General features: G+C 43.5%; 1 protein-coding gene and 1 long non-coding RNA gene across 14 annotated transcripts in view; one reads left to right on the top strand and one right to left on the bottom strand.

The window, feature by feature from the left end:
* PDE4DIP (phosphodiesterase 4D interacting protein) overlaps positions 1 to 20044 on the top strand; it is a 336964-nt gene that overhangs the window by 87298 nt on the left and 229622 nt on the right. For 4 of the 13 annotated variants that reach the window (XM_087891189.1, XM_087891191.1, XM_087891186.1 and 1 more), the window contains 4 exons: positions 48 to 167; positions 4419 to 4538; positions 10036 to 10128; positions 11684 to 11821. In XM_087891189.1, the coding sequence (XP_087747315.1) occupies positions 48 to 167; positions 4419 to 4538; positions 10036 to 10128; positions 11684 to 11821 (471 nt within the window). Of the gene's footprint in view, positions 1 to 47; positions 168 to 4418; positions 4539 to 10035; positions 10129 to 11602; positions 11822 to 20044 lie in introns of all 13 variants that reach the window. The other 9 variants (XM_087891188.1, XM_060690199.2, XM_087891182.1 and 6 more) reach the window with 4 other exon arrangements.
* Positions 6827 to 10042, bottom strand: LOC148114769 (uncharacterized). Its single transcript, XR_015733525.1, has 3 exons — positions 9961 to 10042; positions 9218 to 9315; positions 6827 to 8180 (listed from the first exon to the last, which is right to left on the bottom strand). It is a non-coding gene; the product is annotated as an uncharacterized LOC148114769 (long non-coding RNA).

The following is a 20044-nucleotide window of genomic DNA, read 5'->3' as shown; positions in this document are numbered from 1 at the left end:
GAATATCTCAGCAAATACTATTTTTCTTATTCTCTTTGTCTCTTCAGAATATGTTTGAGGCTAATCAGCAGCTAACTTACTGCGACATGTCATTCAGTGAAGAGGAAACTGTATTAAATTATAAAGAACATATGGAAAAAATCAGCTCGTTAAATGCTATGAATAAGGTATTTATTTAATTTCAAAAATGTTCAAAATTATCTTGGGAACAATAAAATTGTTTCTAAATGTAACAACTTCAGTCAGTGTGCTGGCTAGAATACACCGCAATGTAGTTTTGGCTTTCAAGGTTGGAAACAAGCACATATATAACAGAGAGGAAGATCTTAACAAGCTGAAATATTGTGCAAAATCCAGCACTATGAAATTTAATAGGATCCAATCAAAAATATGAGTACAGAATGGTGGGCACAAAACAGTGCATGAAAAGAAAAATCAGAGATATCTTTGTAGCCGATAGAACTGTTCAATTGTTTTGTGGGAACAGGTAAGAAACTGTAGGTTTAAATTACAAGAAATTGATTTTAATTGAACATGAGGAAAAAATTCCTACTGGGGGTGCTGAAACGAAGGCTGGATGGCTATTTTGGGGGGGGTGCTATATTAGTGGCTTTCAGCACTCAGGAGAGTGTTCAAATATATTATCTTCAGGATCCAACTCGTACATTAATATACAAATAATTTTTGACTGTTAATCCATATAGTAATATTTTGTGCCCACTAAAAAGGCACATTGATAATGCCTTAAATAAATGTAATTCAAAATTATCTGAAAGTCAGTAGCTATAGAGTAATCTGGGGTTTCTAGTGAAAATTTAGCTATTCTAAGTTTTTGGTTAAATGACAACAGTCCGACTAGCAAACCCGAAACTAAAACTTCATTGGATACACCATTTTGGTACTGTAGAAATAAAACCAGCTCTGAAGTTTTCCTGCGCAATGCTACATAAACATTAGTCTCCTCTCCTTCCCACCCATATGGTCATGCTGTTCAATTATGAATCAGTCTTTTGTTTTGAGAAAAGTTCATTTCTTTGTCGTCGTGCATTAGTGACCTTGGTGGGTTCTTGGCTCATACAGTCTATTCTTGGATCATCTGCATTCCTTCTCACACATCCCTCCCCCCAGTTCTTTGGCAGGTTGAATAACAATAAGTTTTCAGATGGTTCAGAAGTGGTTCAAATTTGACATTAAATAAAATTTAGCTAAGTTTATTTTTGACTCAGTTACAAAGAAGTTGAGTTTCCCCCTATTTGAAAGCATCTTCAGCTATTCGTTTTCCTTCTTACTGTCTGAAAGTTAATATGTTATTTGTTTAAATCAAGATGAAAGCCTTGCTTGTATAGAATATATCTTCCTAAATTAGCAAATCTTTCTGTGCAAAACACGTTTGGAAATCTGAAAAGCTGCTGTAAGCTAATGTACCACCACACCTTCTTTCTATAAGTATTTTCATGACTCGTGTACTGTAAATATATGTTTATATCTGTAACTGTACAGATTGAAAGCAATATTATGGGAATTATCCAGTAAGCTTAACAAAAACTAGTGTCTTAAATTCAGGCCAGAGAAATATTGACATCAAGTATGTGAAGAAATTACATAAATCTTAATTTTTCTCACCTCTGTGTCAAGACTGACTCACATTTTCACCTACATTTTTCCTTCACTCACAACTTGACAATAAAGGGGGTGGTGGTAGATGGAGTGCAAGGATGGGAAAATAATATCCAAGCATCTGTAGGCTTCTGTGAGACATTGCTGACATCTCAAGGACACATAGAGCAGATGTAGCAGCTGGTTCCCATAACAAAATGAACAGAAGTGATTGGTGGATGTATTGGACTATTGGTGACCCATGGGGAAAGAGAGAAATTAACTATACTTGCTATTGCATGGGAAACCCAGTGCTGATTTCGCTTCTTCTCTGCCAATGTGGTTTATTCTGTAAAGTTTTAAACTCTTGGTAAAATAATGTTCTATGAGTTTCTTTTTATGGACTCACCAACTGGACAGTTAACACTCTGATTTGGAGTACTTTTCCATAATTTTTTGTGGCTGACAAATTAATCAGTTGAGGAATGAAGTATTTATTGGGTGATATAGATAGAGAATTGAACACAAAAATAAATTCTTGTTTATAATACAGACAACCATTTGCCATTTTTTACATTCATGAACTTAAATCTGTTGTGAGCTCTCAAAAGAAAAATGTACTTCTGTTTTTGGTGCCAGATATAATGGTTACCTAGTTACATGAATCTGCTAATATTTTCCTTTATTCAATTATTTAATAGAATCATTCGTTCCCTTAATAGAAAAATATAGAAGAAAAATGTATAATATACTTGCAAGGCTATTGAAATGAGAGAAACAGTGCACTCAAATCAGGCAACAGAGCAAGCTGGATATTCTTGTAGATTGCTTCTTACTTTCCCTTGAATTTGCATATATATATAATTATAATTATAATATAATTCTCTTTTTGTAGGTCTTTATGTGTATTTTTCTCTCAGCCAGGTTTTTCCTACGTAAATCAAGATCTTTATACAGCCATAGTTCAGTGAAATCTCATTCACTAGTTTCTAGGCTTTATCAGACATCAAACCAGCATTTTGCTGTCTGTTGTGAGACTTAAGGGAGACTAAGATAGATTTTATTTATTTATTTATTTTTAAATTTCTATACCGCCCTTCTCCCTGAGGACTCAGGGTGGTGTACAGCCAAAATTAAAAAACATGCAGTACAAATATTAAAAAAACAATTAAAAGATATATAAATTTGGCCCAATTAAAACTCACTACCAATTAAAACATTTAAAAATTTCTTCTTAAGCCAGCCCGGCTTGCTTGAAAAAATGGGTTTTAAGGGCACGATGGAAGGCACTGAGGTCTTGGATTCTCCTGATCTCTGGGGGCAGCTGATTCCAGAGGGTAGGTGCCCCCACAGAGAAGGCCCTCCCCCTGGGGGTCACCAGCCTACACTGTTTGGCTGATGGCACCCCGAGGAGCCCCTCTCTGTATAGTCAACTGACTATATTGGGATGCCGGGACAGGGGTTGCTCCTCTGTTCTGGTCCTGTTAGACTTCTCAGCGGCTTTTGATACCATCGACCATGGTATCATGCTGCACCGACTGGAAGAGTTAGGGGTGGGAGGCACCGTGTTATGGTGGTTCTCCTCCTTTCTCTCCGACCAGTCGCAGTTTGTGTTGGCAGGGGGGCAGAGGTCGACCTCGAGGCCTCTCATTTGTGGAGTGCTGCAGGGATCGGTCCTCTCGCCCCTTCTGTTCAACATTTATGTGAAGCCGCTGGGCGAGATCATCCGTGGCTTTGGGGTGAGATACCACCAGTACGCTGATGACACCCAGCTGTACATATCCACCCCAGGCCACCCCAACGATGCCTTTGAAGTGATGTCCCAGTGCCTGGAGGCTGTGCGGATCTGGATGGGGAGGAACAGGCTCAAGCTCAACCCTTCCAAGACTGAGTGGCTGTGGCTCCCGGCATCCCGATATAGTCAGTTGACTCCATCACTGACTATTGGGGACGAGTCGTTGGCCCCCAAGAGAGGGCTCGCAATCTGGGAGTCCTCCTGGATATGCAGCTGTCCTTGGAGGAACATCTGACGGCTGTAACCAGGGGGACCTTTTGTCAGGTTCTCCTGATTCGCCAGTTCGAAGATCCAGGCAAAGGAGCGAGTGGTCAGTCCATGACAAGATCTATTTCTGACTAGTTTGTCTTCTTCAGTCAGAAAAAAAACTACTCAGAAATAGATCTACCTTAGTCTCCCTTAAGTCTCACAACAGACAGCAAAATGCTGGTTTGATGTCTGATAAAGCCTAGAAACTAGTGAATGAGATTTCACTGAACAATGGCTGTAAAAAGATCTTGATTTATGTAGGAAAAACCTGGCTGAGAGAAAAATACACATAAAGACCTACGAAAAGAGAATAAAATAAATATTTGATCTTTACAGGGGGGAGACATGAGATGAGGGTATGGCTAACTGAAGAAGACAAACTAGTCAGAAATAGATCTATCTTAGTCTCCCTTAAGTCTCACAACAGACAGCAAAATGCTGGTTTGATGTCTGATAAAGCCTAGAAACTAGTGAATGAGATTTCACTGAACTATGGCTGTATAAAAATCTTGATTTACGTAGGAAAAACCTGGCTGAGAGAAAAATACACACACACACACACACACACACACACACACAGACAGACAGACAGACAGACAGACAGATAGATAGATAGATAGATAGATAGATAGATAGATAGATAGATATAGATAGATAGATATATACATACATACATACATACATACATACATATTGCTTTTTGTGTTTGCCTTTTCTTAAATATAAGAAATAAATATAAAAATTAAATTAGTGATATAAATTTATTTTTGGTATTCAGCAGCTCCATGACAAAGTGAATGAAATGGATTTTGAACTGAAATCTGTCCAGCATGCATCCAAGAAACAGGATCACATAATTCAGAAATTGAAAGAGATGTTAAAGAGCAAGGAAAATGAGGTTTGTAATTCTTTGAAGAATGAATACTAATATAGATCTAATGCAGTGGTGGTTTTCAAATTTTTTTACTACCGGTTCTATGGGCATGGCTTGCTTGGTGGGTGTGGCTTGGTGGTCATGTGACTGGATGGACGTGGCTTGGTGGTCCCGTGACTGGGTGGTCACGTGAATTTGTGGGCGTAGCTTGGTGGTCATGTGAATGGGTGGGCGTAGCTTGGTGGTCATGTGACTGGGTGGGTGTAGCTGAGTGATCATGTGACTGGTTGGTTGTGACTGGTTGGTCGTGACTGGGTGGGCATGGCCAACTTGACATCACTCACGTCAAGGGTTAGGGTTAGGGATGGGACTTACAGGAGTCCAACTCCCAAAGCGCAGTGCTGTAAAAGACTCTCTCCCAGGCAAGAGTAGCAGGGGGGAGAAGCAGCAGCCGCTGACCTGGAGAGCACATGATGGAGCCCTCCACCTGTTCTCTGGTGACCTGTTTTCTTTCCCCCGCTCTCTTGCTGGGAGAGAGAGTATTTTGCAGCACTGCGTTTTGGGTGCTGGTAAATCCAGAAAGTGCTCCAAATTATTGTGGTCCATCCAGACCTGAAACGGTAAAACCCCCCTTTCAACAGATGCCGCCAAGTCATTAGGGCCCATTGAACCATGAATGCTTCTTTTTCCCACATGGGCCAATTGCATTTGGTATCAGTCAGTTTCCGTGAAGTATTTCTTTTCCCCCGCGTCACGCTTTCAAAATTAGAAAGCTACCTCGAAACAGGGAGAGAATGCGAGTGACCGACCCTTCTCTTTTCCCACCTCCGTTTTTCTTGCTCGGTCCCCAGCTCTCACTCCTGCCATCCTCTTTTCAGCTCTCTCCATAGAGTCTGATGTATGCTCCCTAACCGGGTTTTCCTTTTTCCTGGTGTTTAGGTAAGAACCTGTTTGCTCCCATGTACATTTCTCCCAGGTTCTGCTGTCTTCTGCTGAACAGGGCTCCCGGTAATTTCGAAAATCATTAAAGGGCAGCAAATTATGCGAATTATTCTACACCGGTGTTTGTTAATCCATAAGGATTCTGTTTTATGGGTTGGTTTGTGTGATGACCCAGAGGTGTGACACAAAGGCAATAGAGCCAGAGAACTGATATGAGTCCCTTTATTATCACCAACTGTGCCCCTAATGTCCCTTTCAATTCTCCGGCCTAGAGAGAGCTCTTCCACCAACCTGTAATAGTCTGTAATAGGCTGATAATACTTCAATCCCAAACGTTGTAAACAGAAAACTTTCAACAAAAAATCCAACAAGGCAAGACAAGGTAATTAATCCAACAGGGCAAGCAAAATAGGGAATTCCAGAAGTGAAGTAGCACAGCAGTAAATCAAACCAGTTGGGAGGATGCCAGAAATTCAGATAAGCACCAGATGAACTCAGCATTTGTTCCCAACAACCGGCCCTCCCATTTGCCTCTACTTTTAAACTCCATCAGCAGCTGTGCCTTGTAAAGAGGATCGGGTCCCTTTCCTCCCTTGTAAGCCATGCAATGCACATTGCTCTCTTCTCCGTTCGTTCCTCCCTGCGCTGCCTAGGATGAGGAGGGGGTGGGCCTTGGTCTTCATCTGAACCCCCTCTCCTTTGTTCTCCCCTGCAGTCTGACTTTGCACTTCCCCAGTTTCTTCCATAGCCAACAGATCCACTCTCTCACTCTCTGTCAGCTCTGTCTCTTCCCCTTCGGATTCAGACTCCGACAGGGGCATGACAGTTTGGATCCTTTTTTAAAATTCATTCATCTTTTAACAATTGGCTATTGTCTGGGACCTCAATGAGGCAAATGAATAATTCTGTAGAGACCCAGCTTTCTCATCCTTTCTCTTTCTCTATTTTGTATGAATAATTTTATTAAAAGAAGATTGTACAAAGATTTTAAAAACTACAGAAATAAAAATATAAAAATACACACACATACACAAGTGGTACTGGTGAGGTTTTTAGCGAGCAGCGCAGGAAGCCAGACTTGCCTTCACAGGTATGTAAGCTTCCTCCAAATGGAAAAACGCCAGGAGCAAGCGCGTGCTTCTTTTCTCTCGCAGGGGCTGCTCAGCCAGGAAGGGGGGGAGGGGTGCCCAATGCGGAGCTCCGCCACGGTTCTTCTCATCTTTAAAGGCCCCTCACCCTGCTGCTCCCGTCAGACACCCCCTCCCCCCTTCTCAGTTGAGCAGCCCCATGCGCAAAATGCCGAAAACAGGTTACTTCCTGGTTAAAACCAGGAAGTAACAATGTCCGTGTGGGTGGGCTGAGCCTCTTGCTGCCGCCGCTACCAGTTCTCCGAACCACACACCACTATTGCTACTGGTTCGGCTGAACTGGTCCGAACCGGTAGCATTTCACCCCTGGTCCACCACCCAATCAGTGGCTTCCCGGTCCATTGTTGACACCACCGCCATCATCATGTCCCACTGTTACGTGTACAGGGGGCCATATCGGTGTGTATGGTTTAAGACCTGCCCCGCAAAAAGCGCCACCTTCTCTGGACTACTGTCAAAAGTAGCCTGCATGGTCGGCGGGTCCCAACATCCCAGTAGTACAGGACCATGACTAGCTGAAGGCCCTGTTTGGGCAATGGGGGGTGGCCCTCATAGCCTGGAGGGCTCTCCCCCTCCTCGCGCTGCCCATAGAGGTGCCAAGTGGCCCTAGACACGTCAGGTGTTAGTCGTTGGACTGCCATTCTGGTCCACCCCGTGTCTCGTACAGCCTGGTTGTGCTGGCCACCCAAAAACGGCTGGCAACCCCCGGATGCTGGGGTTCATGGGAAGGGTGGCCCACCACAGCAGTGCTCCACCAGCCACTGCCATGCCCCAGGTCCCTAAAACCAGCGGCCCCAGGCCCCAAACATTTCCTGCAGCAACTCTATAGTCTGGCTGCCCACTGCGGTGGAATAGCTCCAGTCATTGTCTGATATCTGCTGCTCCCGCCACTGAATGAAATGGGCCCCAGAAGGGGTAAGCAGGGGATCCGGAGGTGGAAGGGCCCTATAGTCCCCAGCAGGGGTGAAATGCTACCGGTTCGCACTGGTTCGGGTGAACTGGTAGTAAAAAATGCTACAGGTTCGTCCGAACCGTTATTTCCAATGATCAGCTGTGCCGCACTAGCTAATCATCTAATAATCTAGCTAATCTAAATCGTGCAGCACAGCTGTTTCCCCCCTCGCTGTTCTACTTACCTTCTTAAGCCTTCTTTTTCTGCGTGAAGCATGCGTTTGGTGCGCACTGCACATGCACACACAGCATGCATTTAGTGCATGCAGTGTGCATTTGGCAAGCAGTGTGCATGCATGCATGTGCAGCACGCATTTGGCACACACCATGCATGCGCACACAGCGAACCGGTGGCAAACCTCGAAGGATTTCACCACTGGTCCCCAGTTCCCAATGGGCCCAGCCACCACGCCTCTGCTCCACTCTGTCCAGCCTCTGGTCGCTCTTGGATGACTAGCAGCTTCTGTAGACCCAGAAGTTCCTTTGGCCAACCGGACCCGGTAAGGTCTCCAATATAGTAACGTCAGTTGTCGCTACCGATTCCTCTAAGTCCGCAGCCTCCAAACCCGGCACTGTACCTTCAGCCATGATGTGGTGGAATGAGCTGTGACTAAATTGTCAGGTTCTGGAAGGAAAAGAAGGATGCCAAACAGAATCCTGGTTTGCAACCTTTTTCTTTATACCTGAACCGGCACGAACTGACCAACACAAGTTTACAAGCAGTGAAGTGAAATCCTAGTCAGAGCTACGTGCTCAGTGCTCCCCAAAACCTTTAAGCAATATGCACCGCACCGCCCATACGTGCAGACCCAACCCCAAGTGACCCCTGTGGTGTTTGGAGCACAGGCATCCGCCTCCCAGCTGGGCTTGCCATGGCAAAGTGCTGCTCCGCAGCTCAGCTGTGATTTCGTCATCACAGGCAACTGCCTCTCGGCTGTTTGCATAGCCGCCAATGCAGCCAGCTGCAGCTCAATGTGCAGGTGGTTCTGTCCCGGCCATGTGTACCACTGATGCTGCCACTTCCACCTCTCAGCTGATTTGGGAGGTGAGTGTTGGAGGTGTGGATGGTTGCAGTTCCCGTTGCTGCATCCCCTGCCTAAATGGAAGCCCTGGGCCATTAGGCATGCTGGGGCTGACATGATGTTAATAAGTTATATTGACAATAAATAGAAAAATATTTCAACACCATTTTTCTTTCACTAGATTTCCAATCTTTAAAAATGCAATGATTGTTGACGCTCAGTAGGTATTCCATAAATTAATCAGGTGGTTTTAAGATGTCCTCTTATAAATAACTGTTTTTTATCTTCAAAAGGACATGTGGATTGAAATTTGATAGTGATGAGAAAAGTAAGGTCCTACATATAGGTAAGAAAAACCAAATGCATAAATATAGAACAGTAGTACCTGGCTCAACAGTAGCATTTGTGGGAGGCATCTAGTGGACCACCACTTAAGTATGAGCCAGCAGTGTGTGGAAGCTGCCAAAAAAGCTGATGCAGTCATAGGCTGCATTAACAGAAGAATAGTATCAAGACAAAGAGTACTGGCCAGAGGGCAGGACAAGAAGTAATGGGTGGAAGCTTGTCAAAGAGAGACCCAACCAAGAAGTAAAGAGAAATTTTCTGACAGTGAAAACAATTAATTAATGGAATATCTTACCTCCTGGGGTTGTGGGTGCTCCATCACTGGAGGTTTTCAAAAAATAGACTAGACAGTTATTTGATTGCGGTGGCCTTCCTTGATTGCGGTCCTGCCTTCTGATTTAACATTTTTATTGAGTTATAGAATATTGTAAAATACAAAAGCAAACAGAAAAGCAGTGGGGGGGGGGAAAGATAAGTGAGTTAAGATAAGAAAAAGAAAAGAAAAAGAAGTATTAACTTCTGACTCTCCCTGTTACAGTAAAATAAGGCATTAACATCAAATCACAACTTTTTGCTTTTTCATAATAATATGAACAAGCTATTTCTGTAAAGATCTATCAATCTACTTGGTAAAACCCAAAATCAAAGTTTCATTCTTTTCCACATCAAACACGAAGTTCAGAAGCAGTCTCCATATGGAAACAAAAGTACTTATGTTCTTTTCTTTAATCAAAGTAGTCAATTTTGCCATTTCAGCCAACGCCATCAACTTCTGCAACCAGTCCATAGTAGGAATCAAAGTTTTTGATTTTTGTGCGTACAATAGTCTTGCTGCTGTCAACATATATAATAACAAAGTTCCAATTTTTTTCTACAATTCTTTTTTCATTAGGAAAAATTTTTTTAAAAAAAGGAAAAGTTCTAATTTTATTTTTAACTCCATTTTCAAAATTTTCTGTATTAAAATATGAATCATACTCCAAATTTTATTTTGCTTTATCACATGTCCATTATAGATGATAAAAGTCCCTTCTTTACCTTGAGCTGTTTGGGTTTTTCTCCTGTTTCTGGTATACTTTCTGATTTCAAATTGCTCGGTCCTGTTTCCTGTAGTGTGAAGAACTAAATCATGTAATTCATAACCAGAATGAGAAAATAATCAAACTGCAAGACATGCTACATAAGAAACAGCTTGGACAATTACAGGTATGGCTTTTACTTGAATTTTTTTACAAATTAATGTTTTTGTTTATATCTCTCCAAAAATTGGAGTTTATATTAATTTTTTTGAGTTTTACAAGATGATTAACCCTAATAATGAATGCTAAAGATATAATGTATACTAAAACTGTTTCCCATTAAATTCAAAATATGCCAGCTAAAACATTTCTAGTATTAACACAGATGATACAGTAATATATTATAAGATGCAAAGATCTTACTTTTCCCAAGGAAGTAGTTGAAATAATTGAGTACTTTGGAGTAACTCTTTACCTGCTTATAGCTAATAATTAAGATGAACAGATAGAACAATACAATAGTGATCTGCTGTCTACAGTTGAAAATCTGCAGCAGAAAGAAATATATTTCTAGTTTAAGAATACTTCAGGACTTCATAATGTTAAATTGTGTTTGAAAATGAAACAATTGTAAGATGTTGTAAGTCATCCGGAGTCACCTATGTGTGAGTTGGGAAGCTAAAAAGTATAAACAAACACAAACAAACAAACAGGCATCCAAGTTTATGACCTAATTCATCAGTATAAGGCTTTGAGGCATATATGGGTTGCATTATACAAGGGTAGGGAGAAATGTGTTTGGCTACAGCCTTGAAAATCTTAGCAGAATGGGGACAGGAGAAAAGAAGAAGGGGACAGGAGAAAAGGCAAAGAACACAGGAACATAGCTGCATATGATAATAGAAGGAGTCATGAGCCAGGAAATACTAACTCTAAATCTCTAGTTTTCAGTGATAGAGAGATGACATCTCAACAATGACATCTGTAGGTTCCAATGTTTACATAATTGCGTTCAGAGGATGGATAACAAACAGAAAGAAATAGAATCCTAAAATGGGAAAGCAACAATGATTTCATAGATATTTAAAAATGTAGTGAGATGAGAATCATGATTAGAAAGTAGAAATCAGAGAATATTTATTATTCAAAGAAATAGACCCAATATTATCACAGTAAAGGTTTCTCGACGTACAGCCATTCATTTAATAATCATTCAAACTTATGACAGCACTGAAAAAAGTTACTTATGGCTGGTCCTCACACATGATTATTGAAGTATCCCTCTGATTATGTGAGCAAAATGTGTGTGCTTGGCAACCAGCATAAATTTATGATGGTTGCAGCATCCCAAATTCATTTGGGGACTTCCGATAAGCAAGTCAGTGTGAGTAATTTGCATTCTACTACTTGGACTACAGCAGCAAAAATCAAAATCATGCATGACTCACTTAATGATCACATTGCTTAGCAACTTAATGATTGTATCACTTAGCAACAGAAATTCCAGTCCCAATTATCATCATAAATCAATGAATACTATGATCTCTGATGTCATTTATTATAACTCAGAATGCATAAAACCTATGATCATGTCAGCAATTTAATGATCAGTGATTGCCTAAACTGCCTCTGTTCTGTTTTCTACTTTTGAATCATTTTAGAACTTAGAGGGCTGTTCTTCATTACAACAGAAACAAAAGATAGCATTTCTTGATGTACAGAATGCTCTTTTCTTCACTCAGTTGGAAATGCAACAATTGAAATATGCCCAGCAGCAAAAGGATCGACAGTTGGCTGAGGCTAAAAGGACCAGCCACTTTCTAGAGACAGCATTGCAAGAAGAACAGCTACAGAAAGAAGCAGCTTGGAGACATAATAAGGTATGATTTTTGAACAATTAACTTTAGCAATAAAGGTGGAAGATACCTTTTCTGAATCATCTAGATCACAATCAGAGGAGAGAAACATAAACCATATTGTCAGTGCATAATCCTCCCAGTTAGAGAAAGGAAAGGAAAGGAATCTCTGTAGATTTTACTCCACTGGTTGTTGCCAACTATAGAAGGCAACGCTCACCTCCATTTTGAAGCCATGAGCCAGCACTGTCTGAAGATGTTTCTGAACTGGATGCAGTATTCTAAATATGGTCTCGCCAGTTCACTGTAAAGCAGTACTGTCACTTCTCATTATCATAATACTATCCCTCTGTTGATGCAGCCTAGGACTACATTGGCTCTTTTGGCAGCTGCAGCACACTGCTGGCTCATACTTAAGTGGTGGCCCACTAGGATACCTAGATCCCTCTCATAGTTACTACTGTTGATCTAGGTACTGCCTACTCTATATTTCTGTATTTGGTTTTTTCTGCTTAAGAATCTTGCTTTTCTCTCCACAGAACTGTATCTTGTTATTTACGGCCCAGTGTTCAAGTCTTTCATGGTTCTTCTGGATCTTGAGTCTATCTTCCAAACTGTTAGCAATTCCATCCAGCTTGATCATAGGCAATGAGTTCCACTTTTGTTGGGGTATCCTATTGCATGCTTCCCTCAGGTAGTTGTAGTTCCATTGAGGACTTCCATTTGCTGAGTATGATTGGTCAGCCAATTGCTAATCCATCTGGTGGTGGTTCTGTCCATCCTATATCTTATAAAGAAGTAGATTGTGGTTTACTTTGTCAAATACCTTGCTGAAGTTCAAGTATACTATGTGTATAGCATTTTGCTAATCCACTAATTTAGTTATTTTATCAAAAAAGGAAATAACATTTGTTGGGCATGATCTGTTTTTAACAAATCTACTGTCAGGGTTCCAAATAATATACCCATAACTAGCAGAACTCCGAGGCAAGCAGTTTGCTCAAAAAACAAGTTTATTGGATATATCATATTGGCACAGGCTGGTGAAAACTAAAGGATTTCCTTGATGAGGGTGTGACATTGTCCAGATGAGGGTTGTATCAGTCGGATCTGATGCTGGCTGAGTCATAATTTTTGACCACTCCCCTTGCTCCGCCCCTTTCATGCTCAGTTTAGACTCAGTCGGCCTGAGAGAAACATCTCCTACAGATCTGGCTATACAGCCCAGGTCTGTTCAATATCACAGAATTGTAAGTCTTTTTGACCACCTTTTTATTTCTCTAGTTTAAAATTGTTACTTCCCCTTTAAATTTTCCTAAGGTACCGGTCTACCAGGCTATATATATATATATATATATATATATATATATATATATATATATATATTTCCCCCCCTTCTATTGTAGCCTGCCGGTTTTGCCTTGCTAGAGCGTCCTAAGCTGCCAGGCTTTGCTTCGCTCCTGGCGGCGGCCATTTTGAAAGCCCCATTTTAAAAGGGAACTTTTTTCCTTTTTCTTTTTCCTGTCTTTTTTGGGGGGGATTTTTTTGATCTATCCCACCAACGATTGTTTAAGGGGCCCTAGACCACAATACCACCAACAATAATAGCGATTCCCTAATTTTAAGGGAAATCGCCAAATCGGGCCGCCGCCCACCCTACAGTGATCCCAAAACCGTTGATCAGCTGTAGAGCGGTTAATTGAAGCGCCGCGGCAATTTTAAAAGGAGTTTTTTGCCGCTTTGCCACCAACGAGTCTGCAAGTTTGGGGGGGGCAGCAAGCTTCTTCTTGCCTCTCCCTGTGGCATTTCCAGCCAGTATTTTTTATTTTTTCTCTTCGTGGCTGTGGGGGCGCTGAGGAGGTCCATTTCTAGGCTTGCCTAGACAGATACCTCCAGAGCAGAGTTTCCTCCTGCTCAAGTGTGACCTGGCAGCCATCGTGCTTAACGCCAGAGTCGTTGCCATCTCAAATTTCAACCACGTGGCGAAACTGAAACCAAAAGCTATTTCTCCAGTCGACATCGTGGTCGCAGTGAGTATACTAAAGATGGCAGATCGCTGTTCCCATGGGGAGGAAAATACTATGTACACTGGGAAGAAATCAACTTCCAAATGTAAGCACCTTTCTAAGCCTGAGAAGAAGGATTTAACAAAGAGGCATAAATCTCTAGAAAAGCAAGCTAGTGATGTGCCTGCAACTGAGCCTGGTAAGGGGACCCCCCCCATCTACCCCCCTCCTCCCATTTCAACTGTTAGCCAGGCCTGGTCTTCGGAGGGAGAGGGTAATGTTCTTCAACAAGACCAAAGCAATTTGCAAAACCCCTTTGCAAGTCAATTAATGACCCCTGCAACTCCTGTATTTGGTGGGCATGCAGCTGCAGCTGCTTCAACAGGTGAATCCTCTATGCCTGTGCTAACCCCCGAAGATCCTTTAAAAAATGTGCCAGAAGGATTGAGAATTCTGATTGAACAGGCCATTGCTTCTAGAATGGCAGCCAATATTCATGGTCACCACTCTGGCTCTGCTATTTCAGAGCGATCTGCCCGTATTAGAATTTCTCCTGCAGTCAGTCTTACTGGCTCTCATTCTCCTGCAGCCTCCAGAGTTAGTGAAGCCTTTGTGTTTGAGGAAGAGAGACATTCTGACCTATCAGATGATGAGGGGATAATCCAAGATCAACCTGCCTTTACAGGATTATTTCCCCCCAATAAATTCAAGTCTTTATTGCATAAGGCTCGCTTAACAGCCGCCTTAAAGGAAGATGAATATTTTCAAGAGATGCAGGAGGCTCAAAAGGGTGGACTACAGGGACCTTTTTCTGAAACCCCCCCCCTGAACTTTGTTATGTACCAACTCCACAACTGTTCATAGACGTGGTAAAGAAACAGTGGGCTGGGCCTGCAACCATGGCATCTGCACATGGTTCAGATAAGAAATATTATGCTGTTGCTCCAAAGTTTGCTCAACTCTTGCAAGTTCCACCTGTAGACAGCCCTGTAGCGGCCCTTTCCTCTTCTTCTTCATACGTAACTGGGGATACTTCTGAAGGTCTAAGGCCAGAAGACAAAAAGTTAGAATTTCTGTTTAAAAAGAACCATCAGGCCTCGGCATGGGCAATTCAATCAGCTTCATCAGCCTCATTTTTTAATAGAACTACCATCCTTTGGCTTCAACAGTTACAGGCAAGGGTACCCCCCAGTGAGGTTCGCCTTCATCAGGATATTAATAAAATCATTGCTGCCACTCAATTTTCGGCTGATGCAACCTTGAATTCAGCCAAATTTGCATCCAGAGCCTTAGCCTCTACAGTTTCAGCCCGCAGGATGCTCTGGCTTCACCAATGGCCTGCTGACCTTAAGGCCAAATGGCGCTTGGCTGCAGCTCCATATTCTGCAAACAAACTATTTGGGGAATCACTTGAACCCCTTCTTGTAGAGACACGGGATAAGCGAAAAATTTTGCCCTCAACATACAAACGGGCTGAAGGAAGACCCTCTACATATTACAGAAGGCCTTCTTTTCGTTCCTACCCCCAGGGAGGCCCCTCCAGGCAGGAATATCTTCAGGGATCCTATCGATCCTCGGACCGTCAATATTTTCGGGACAGGAGCAGACAATTCCAGCCCAAACGGTCCTTTCGGGGTTCTGGTTTCCGCCAGTCCCGCAGTCGTAAGTGACTCACTACCAAATCCTCCAGTAGGGGGTCGCCTGTCCCTCTTTGCGGACAGGTGGGAAAGGTCATCTTCAGACCTTTGGGTTCTTTCAGTTGTGAAATTCGGCCTCCCCCTGGAATTTCTCTCCAGGCCTCCAACCCGCTTTCTTCAATGTCCAACTTCCAAAAGCGAATCCAGACGTCAATTAATGAACCAAGCAGTTCAGCACCTACTACAGATTCACGCCATAGAGGAGGTCCCCCACAATCAATGGAAACAGGGGTATTATTCCATCCTGTTCGTAGTTCCAAAGCGGTCAGGGGGGTGGAGAGCCATTCTGGACTTAAAAAATCTCAACTCATACATAGTGTATCGCAGATTCAAAATGTGTTCACTAACCTCTATTCTTCAAGGGATTCGTCCCAACGATTTTCTAGTTTCCATAGACCTCATGGAGGCTTATCTTCACATTCCCATCCTGCCAAAGCATCGACAGTATCTCCGATTCAGCTATGCAGGAAAGCATTTTCAATACCGGGCTCTTCCCTTCGGACTGGCATCTGCACCAAGGGTCTTCACAAAGGTCCTGGCGGTGGTGGCGGCTCACCTGAGACAACAACCGGTAAGGATCCAGGCTTACCTGGACGATATTCTGATTCAGGCTCACTCTCAAGAGCAAGCCTTACACGACCTACACCTCACGATTCAAACCCTGAACGACCATGGGTTCTTGGTCAACTACAAAAAAAGTCAGTTAGTGCCAGTCACCAGGATCACCCATCTTGGCGCCATCATAGACGCAGCCCAGGGGACCGTCTACCTAACCTTGGAACGACGGTCAGACATCAGGGACCTAGTAGCTCTCATTCGCAGAACTCCATCAGTTCCATTGGCCACTCTATCCAAGCTCTTAGGCAAGATGGTCTCCTGCGTCCAGATCGTCCCATGGGCACACCTTCACGCTCGCCACTTGCAGTGGTTCCTGCTTCCTTTTCAAAAGAAACGCCAAGCTCACACCATATCAACAGTCAAAGTTCCACTCTCAGTCAGGCGATCGCTAGGTTGGTGGACATCGCCTTCTCTCGACAAGGGGTGTCTCTTCATGAATCACGACCGACTTGTACTCACTACAGATGCCAGCCTTCACGGATGGGGGGCTCATCTTGCATCACACGTGGCTCAGGGCCGTTGGTCTGCATCAGACCTCGCCAACCCTATCAACTGGCTGGAGCTGAAGGCCATTCGTCTCGCTCTCACGCACTTTCACCGGTTTGTGCAACACCGTCATGTTCTGGTGTTGACAGACAATATGGCGGCGAAGGCACATGTCAACCGTCAAGGGGGCACCCACTCAAAGCGCCTCATGGAGGAATCATTTCGCCTGGGCAAGTGGGCAGAACAACACCTCCTCTCCATCAGAGCGGACCACATTGCGGGGTCGGAAAACACACAGGCGGATTTCCTGAGCAGGACAGAGGTGGACAACAGCGAGTGGCAGATAGTACTCTTCGGAGACATGTGGCGGCTCTGTCTACGGCCTTGTCCAGTCCATCCGGCCGACCACTCACTCAGCACCCTGTGATAAAAAAGTTCCTGCGAGGAGCCAGGCTCTTGCGGCCCTCCTCGATTCATAGATACCCTACTTGGGATTTGCCCAAGGTCCTTAACGCTTTAACTGAGACTCCCTTTGAACCCCTCCACACGGTTCACCTTCGCTTTCTCACCCTTAAGGTGGTTTTCCTTATAGCCATAACTTCAGCCCGTCGCATTTCGGAGCTGGCAGCCCTCTCAGTTAGGGAGGATCTCTGTGTTTTCCGGCCGGACACAGTTATTTTGAGATTGGACCCTTCCTTTATTCCCAAGGTTAATTCCCCCTTTCACAGGGCCCAAGAGGTTATTTTGCCCAATTTCTGTCCCCGGCCCTCTCATGCCTTGGAACGAAGGTGGCATACCTTAGATGTACGGAGGGCCCTAAAGATTTATATCAAAAGGACTGCTCCCTTCAGGAAGTCAGAGGCTTTGTTTGTTTCCTTTTTGCCAGGCTCCCTAGGGCTCAAAGTCTCTTCTGCCACAATTGGTAGATGGATCAGGGCTTGCATCGCCTCGGCATATCAGGCCCAGGCGATTCCTGTTCCCAATAGCATTACTGCCCACTCCACTAGGAGTGCTGCTACCTCAGCAGCTTGGGCGACTCAGGCCTCCCTTGAGGAGGTATGTAGGGCAGCCACCTGGTCTACCCCCTCGCCATTTATTCATCATTACAAGATAGATACCTTTGCTTCTGCTGAAGCGTCATTTGGCAGGAGGGTTTTGCAGCAGGTGCATCGTGCGAGGGTCTCTCCAGGCCCTTCGACATCCCGCCCTTGAGACAGCCAAATCTTTGGTATGTCCCTCATCTGGACAATGTCACACCCTCATCAACATTTATTGTTCTTGTTCAGTAGTTTTTTTTCCAGTTGTCCCGTTGGACCGATTTACTTCCTCCTGATAACGGTGGTTCCTGTTGGAGATACTTCTGGTGGCCTTCCTTCGTCAAAACTGAGCATGAAAGGGGCGGAGCAAGGGGAGTGGTCAAAAATTATGACTCAGCCAGTATCAGATCCGACTGATACAACCCTCATCTGGACAATGTCACCCCACTCAAGAAATCTGGCATTTAAGGTAAGACCAATGCCCATTCCCATGGTTTTCACCTAATTAAAAGTAAAAGTTTTTTCCCCTTTCCCAAACTATCAGTCACATAGTCCAATCAAAGTGCTGTCTGGTTGCTTGGAAACCTCATTCCTCTTCTCTTCAGCCACCTATGGGAATGTTCTTGGTTCTCAGGGGAAACTATTTTGTTTTGGCTACAAAACCCAGCTATCTCTATTTCCCCCCTCCCTATCCCTCAGCACCATTGTGGCAACACTGACGCCTCCAAGTTGGCCTCAGTCAGGCTAGCTTCAGAGTTGACATCTACACTGGTTTCTAGTAATCACCTTGTTTGTTTCTAGGGTGCTCACAAATCCTCCACTTGATTAACTTTTCCAGGATTTCTGGATCCATTTTTCTCCTTTTTTTTTTTTTTAGATTGGAAGCATATCAGCTCTTTTCCAGTCCTCTGTTATTTCCCCTGTGTTACATAAGCTTCAAAAGATTATGTTCAATGAGTCCAAAATTACATCTGCCAGCTATTTCAGCAACTGGATGTAAACCATCTGGCCCAGGTGTTTTAACAGATTAACAGAGCTGGAAGGGACCTTATAGGTCTTCTAATGCAACCCTCTGCCCAAGAAGGAGCCCTGGTAGCGCAGCAGACTAAAGCACTGTTATTAACATCAACTGCCTGCAATTACTGCAAGTTCAAATCTCACCAGGCTCAAGGTTGACTCAGCCTTCCATCCTTTCTAAGGTAGGTAAAATGAGGACCCAGATTGTGGGGGCAATAAGCTGACTTTGTATAAAATATACAAAAGTATGAAGGCTATTGCTTAACGCGTAAGCCGCCCTGAGAAGGGTGGCATATAAATCAAAAAAATTTTTTTTTAAAAAAAAGAGACTCTACACCATTTCTGACAAATGGCAGTCCAGTCTCTTCTTGAAAGCTACCAGTGATGAACCTCCCACAACTTCTGAAGACAAGCTGTTCCATTTGTTAATTGTTTTCACTGTCAGAAAATTCTCCTTACTTCTAGGTTGAATCTCTCCTTGATCAGTTTCCATCCATTTTTCCTTGTCTGGCTTTTGGATGCTTTGGAAAATAGCTTGAAACCAAACTCTGTAGCAGCCCCTCAAATATTGGAACATTGCTATCATGTCTCTCCTGGTCCTTCTCTACACTAGACTAGCCATGCTCAGTTCCTGAAACCGTTCATCGTATGTTTAGCCTCCAGTCCCTTAATCATCTTGGTTGCTGTTCTCTGCACTCATGCAAGTGGGAATGCACACACGTGCTTGCCCACCACTTCTGTGGCCCAGTTGGGCCCAGGGGTTGGAGACCCCTGGTCTAAAACGTTAATCTGACTTGATTTAGTTACATGTGGTTGCATGATGGTGAAATAGTCATTCTCTCCTAAAGTTCCTAAAACTACTACTCCCTCAATCATCTTATCCCTATTATTAAAAATTAAGTCCAGTATAGCTGTCCCTCTAGCACCTTCCTCTATCTTTTGTATGTCAAAGTTGTCAGCTAGGCATGTCAGGAACCTAGTTAGGAATTTATTTATTTATTAATTTATTAATTTAATTTGTATACCGCCCTTCTCCCGGAAGGGACTCAGGGCGGTGAACAGCCAAGATTAAAAAACATACAAATGCAAAAGTTAAGATAATTAAAAGAATTAAATCATTGGCTACCCAAATTTAAAACCCCAAATCCATAAAATTTAAAATCCCAATTAAAAACCATTTAGGCTAGGCCGGCTTGATGAAATAAAAACGTCTTCAGGGCTTTACGGAAGGTCCGGAGGTCCGGGATCAATCGTATTCCAGGAGGCAGCTCATTCCACAGGGCGGGTGCCCCCACAGAGAAGGCTCGCCCCCTGGGGGCCGCCAGCCGACATTGCCTGACCGACGGCACCCCGAGGAGGCCCTCTCTGTGAGAGCGTATTGGCCGG

Source organism: Pantherophis guttatus, chromosome 3 (assembly GCF_059756535.1).
Source record: "Pantherophis guttatus breed Tessera chromosome 3, ASM5975653v1, whole genome shotgun sequence".
NCBI lineage: Eukaryota > Metazoa > Chordata > Lepidosauria > Squamata > Colubridae > Pantherophis > Pantherophis guttatus.
The sequence above is the reverse complement of the archived record's forward strand: the minus strand, read 5'-3'. Positions and strand labels throughout refer to the sequence as shown.